General features: G+C 38.1%; 2 protein-coding genes across 2 annotated transcripts; both read right to left on the minus strand.

Moving 5' to 3' along the window:
* Window positions 1–824: 824 nt before the first annotated feature.
* LOC127121885 (glucan endo-1,3-beta-glucosidase) lies at window positions 825–2317 on the minus strand. Its single transcript, XM_051052315.1, has 4 exons — window positions 2214–2317; window positions 1556–1973; window positions 1168–1468; window positions 825–1056 (listed from the first exon to the last, which is right to left on the minus strand). The coding sequence occupies exons 1-4, from the start codon at window positions 2315–2317 to the stop codon at window positions 1034–1036; spliced, it is 846 nt and encodes a 281-aa protein (XP_050908272.1). The 3' UTR covers window positions 825–1033.
* A 906-nt stretch (window positions 2318–3223) lies between these two features.
* Window positions 3224–4376, minus strand: LOC127121886 (probable sarcosine oxidase). The gene is made up of 2 exons (XM_051052316.1): window positions 4296–4376; window positions 3224–4101 (listed from the first exon to the last, which is right to left on the minus strand). Exons 1-2 carry the CDS (start codon window positions 4374–4376, stop codon window positions 3541–3543), a joined length of 642 nt encoding a protein of 213 aa, XP_050908273.1. The 3' UTR covers window positions 3224–3540.
* Window positions 4377–4590: the final 214 nt, after the last annotated feature.

The following is a 4590-nucleotide window of genomic DNA, read 5'->3' on the forward strand; positions in this document are numbered from 1 at the left end:
ACTACAACAAACAAGACCTTAGACAACGCTTTTTTTAGCCTTAGACAGCGCTTTAAAGCGCTGTCTAAACCTCCGTTGCTAAAGGTTTAGACAGCGCTTTTTTAAATCTTAAAAGCGCTGTCTAAGCCCCCCCCCCCCCCTTAGACAGCGCTTTGGCCAAAAGCGCTTTATAAGACCCTCTTATTTTAAATTTTTTAGGTATACCTTAGACAGCGCTTTTGAAAAGCGCTGTCTAAGCCCCACCCCCTTAGACAGCGCTTTGGCCAAAAGCGCTTTCTAAGACCCTCCTATTTTAATTTTTTTAGGTATACCTTAGACAGCGCTTTTCAAAAAGCGCTGTCTAAGCCCCCCCCTTAGACAGCGCTTTTGCCTAAAGCGCTTTCTAATCCCCCCCTTAGACAGCGTTTTTACAAAAGCGCTGTCTAAGGTATACGAAAATTTTTGAAACTTTTGTTTTAAACCACATTTTTTCCAGGTTTAAAAAAAATGTTTTTGAAAATTTTTGAAGCTTTTGTTTTAAACCACGTTCATGCCAACCTCATGCCAACCCGCATAGAGTGCTTTAGAAACTTTTCTGCACATCTTCGAACACAGGTTTCCTCCTGCTTTTGCAGGGATTTATGCTTAAACGTATCAACACAATCTTGAAAGCATCTCTCCACTAGGTTATTATACATTCTCAAGCTGCAATGCAATTTTTAAAATAAAATTAGGTAAATACAATCAATGATTATACTTAAGTGTCCGTGAATGCATTTCAATTGAATTCATAAAAATATTGATTTTAACAAAATGGAAGCATCAAATGCTTTTGAAATCAGGAATCACCGAAACACATAACATATATTTAATCAAAGCATGAAATGTCATGCCAACGTTAACATCAATTTTCCATAATATAATATACAAACTAAATAACCAAGTACATGAATGCACAGTCACTACTAACTCAAAGCCACATCAACTGCATTTTCCCTCTAATATGCCTATGCCAATGCCAATACCAACGGCCTTTTTCTATCTCCAAACATCCTCAGATTCTACAATTATCATGACCTGCAAAATAACAAAAACAAAACACATATTTATAAGCATACTAGTACATTGTAATGATCAATGTTAAAGAACATAAAAAGAGTAGGGCATTCATTGATTGTTGTTACTCACTTGGATTAACTGAAGTAGTAACACCGGAATGCGAGAAGTCGCAATTGTAATCATGTTTTCCATTAGCCTGATAGTAAGCATTCATCGCATAAGTGGCAATTGCCTTAACATTGTTGGCAGCATAACAAACTCCTCCCGGTTGGATCGGCCTGCAATCAATTCCTTGGCTGCAAACATAGTTTATATTCGCTTGTAATGCTCCAGGGCTCGCATCCGCCTTTGGCACACACCATTTCTGCCCTCCAACTACCGGACGCGGCGTTGGCGTTTTTCCTCCTCCTTTTACCGGTGCTACTGGTTTCTGCATTATTCATTCAAAATCAAAACACTGTTAACAATATTTCGCAAGATTCCAGCATCATAAATAAAAGAGAAAAAAGAACAAAACCTGTCCGTTACGCAGGATTCCAGCATCATAAACCGAAGAGAAATCAGGTTGAAAGAGTCCCCAATTACGTTCAGCAATAGGACCAGGTTTCTGATTCTCATTAAACAACGCAAAAATAAAAGTCTCAAACCGTCTATTCGGCATTAATGGTGTCCCTTTCCCTTCCGCCAAATGCCTAATCAACTGACCATTATAACTCTGAGCATTAGCCACACTACAAGCATCCCAACCATCACAAACAGAAGGCCAACCCGTTTCACCAACAGCGATATCAACATCACCATATCCAAGAGCCTTCATTGCCGAATGAACCGCGTCCATTAAAGCGTCGAATTGGTTTGTGTATAGTAGTTTTGTGTTCCTGTCGAATAAGCCACGGTTTGGTCTGAACAATGCAAAGTAAGACAGATGAATAAAGCTTCCAAAGAGATACCAACAGGTTAAAGTCATTGTAAACTTTGACTCGAAGTGACAATGTCATGAGTACCATATTAAGTAGAAAAGACAAATCAACGTTTGCTCACAAACTGTTAACAGAATGCCAACTCAGTTGAATTAACCATATCATCTAGTCAACTACCAAAAATTCTGCAGCATGGTCCAAGGCAAAACCAGACTTGCATCGTACAATACAAACAGCAGTAGAACTTGCACTAACAGGTCGTCTTCAATCCACAAATAGCCATTCCATATAACTTCAATCCAACCATGACCTGCATTTGAATGAAACCTGTTCAGCAGTCTGCTACTTCCAATAGCCATATAACTTCAATTGATTAGTCATCTAGGATAGCCAGTCATAACAGTTAGAATAACTAACATTAACTCACACCTAATCTAACTAACATAAAAGGTTTCTAACTGAAATTGATTTAATTGAAATCTAACAGAAATCTCAACTAACTCAAACCAACTTTCTAACTAACTCTGAATTTAATGTGAACTTTAGATGAATTCCATAATTGAAGCATTCATAGGAGGAAGAAAATTCTGCATTTTTCACTCTTCAACCTCCATCTCCAATCATTCGATCTTCACCCTCTCAGTTTCTTGATTAATCTGCAACAAGTCTTCTTCAACCTCTACTTCTACATCAGTTTTCCACAGTTCTGCACCAATCCTCCATTCTACATCAGAAAGCTCCCTTCATTCATTCTCCACGCACGCAGAGCCTAATCACAAATCAACCAGTCTTCACTTCCGAACCTCATGATCATTTTGCAATTTCACAACTGCAATGCAACACGATTCAGAAGGAAAAAGATTAGAGGAAGATGAAGGAAAGTAGAAGAGCAGAGTAAACAGAAATGGAATTGCGACGGAGGAAGATTATAATAGAACAGAAAGAAGAAGCAAGCAAAGGAAAGGAGAATGTGTACCTGAGTCGAAGCTACAACGTTTTCTAGCCGTCATAGTCGCCGGAGCCGGAGCAAAAGAGTCGTCGTGACCAAAACTGATATAAGTATTTCAAGCACCGTTACAACCTGTTGCCAGGCTTACAAAAGAATATTATCTTCTCCTACCTCCCTTAAAAGTATAACTATAGCATGGCATAAGGGGCGGCATTTATAAATTTCAGTAAGTTGTAGGTTTTATGGGAGATGCGTTACGATCTTGGTTCAATCCATAACGATTACTACGTCAAAAAAACTCTTAAATCTAATGCAATTCGTGAAAAAACTTTCAAACTTCCATACTCATACAAGCCCTCATCAGCTTGGAACAAGAAACACCTCAAATAGCAAGGAATTCAACAGATAATTCAGTTACATATTCCTTAAAAACTATGCTACCTGTGAGAACTTATTGTATTCTTCATAATCCCTAAAACTTTTAATTCAATTGCGAGTTACTACCAGCATGATTTCAAGAGAGCATTCAAATTTTCATTAATACAATAATACATATGCAGACTCCAATTGCAATCCGCTACCAAAAACATAATCTTAAATTTCAATAACAAAATTCAACGACAAGAAAGTTACCTAAAGCTTGGAACTCGCATTGAATCTTCCAATCCTAAAATGCTTCAAATCAACTTCATTAGTTTGCCCATCCACCGCAAGCTCAGTCAATATCTTCCCAATAACCGGAGCCATCTTAAACCCGTGACCCGAAAACCCTGCACCCAAAACCACATTCTTCCCAAACTCACCACCCAAGAAATCAATCACAAAATCCTCATCCGGTGTCATTGAATACATACAAGACTGTTTCATCACAGGCTCGGTTGAATCAACCAACCCACAAAATCTCCCTTCAATCCACTCTTTCATCTCATCCATCATCACACCAGAACCCCACGGTCTCTTATCCGGATCACACGGGTTACCGCTATGAACCGCCACTTTAATCAAACCCGGATACTCCAAACTCGGAGATCCATACAAACAAACCCTACCCAAGCTAGCAAACGTCGGAAACTCGCCCCAAATTGACAATTTCCCTTCATATCCTTCCTTTATCCTCCAATAACAAACAAGAGTTTCCAGAGGCTGAATCGGAAGTTGAACACCGGTAATCTTTTCAGAGGCTGCATGAAACGCCTGCGTATAAAACCAAATATAACTTCTGTTTTGATAATTGAAAATTGAATCTAACTCTTTTCCAAAGTTAAATAGATGTATTGTGAATAAAATGCAGTTTCAACTTTTAATATGTTAAGTTTCTACACATGCTTGATTTATTACTAACAAATATATAGCAAAACAAGATCAGAGCATTAATGAAATGATTTTACCCCAGTTGGATTCCGGCTGCAGCAAGCTACTCTTCCAGTCCTCAAATTAAAAAATGTTGCTACATCTTTACCAGGAATCATGTTTTGTTGACAGATGTTGCATACTTTTTCAGCCAAAAATACCAAATGCAAAATCCAACACCACACAGACTTCAAGAGCCAAGAAATACACAAATAGAACAATATTTTCCTCTGAAAATTCAAAATCAATAACCTAATTCCAAATCACGATTTCAAACCCTAGAACTTCAAATACCATAGCAGAAAAATTTCTCAGACTCAAACCTTGGTTTAA

This window comes from Lathyrus oleraceus, chromosome 2 (genome assembly GCF_024323335.1).
Source record: "Lathyrus oleraceus cultivar Zhongwan6 chromosome 2, CAAS_Psat_ZW6_1.0, whole genome shotgun sequence".
Taxonomy (NCBI): Eukaryota; Viridiplantae; Streptophyta; class Magnoliopsida; order Fabales; family Fabaceae; genus Lathyrus; species Lathyrus oleraceus.

What these genes read in the sequence shown, in the direction of transcription:
- LOC127121885 (XM_051052315.1), bottom strand. Translation starts at nt 2,317, where the DNA reads ATGGCTATTGGAAGTAGCAGACTGCTGAACAGGTTTCATTCAAATGCA. An exon ending in GAATCCTGCGTAACGGACAG is followed by an intron (nt 1,469 to 1,555) that starts GTTTTGTTCTTT and finishes TGAATAATGCAG; the next exon opens with AAACCAGTAGCACCGGTAAA. An exon ending in TACTACTTCAGTTAATCCAA is followed by an intron (nt 1,057 to 1,167) that starts GTGAGTAACAAC and finishes GTTATTTTGCAG; the next exon opens with GTCATGATAATTGTAGAATC.
- LOC127121886 (XM_051052316.1), bottom strand. Translation starts at nt 4,376, where the DNA reads ATGATTCCTGGTAAAGATGTAGCAACATTTTTTAATTTGAGGACTGGA. An exon ending in GCAGCCGGAATCCAACTGGG is followed by an intron (nt 4,102 to 4,295) that starts GTAAAATCATTT and finishes TTTTATACGCAG; the next exon opens with GCGTTTCATGCAGCCTCTGA.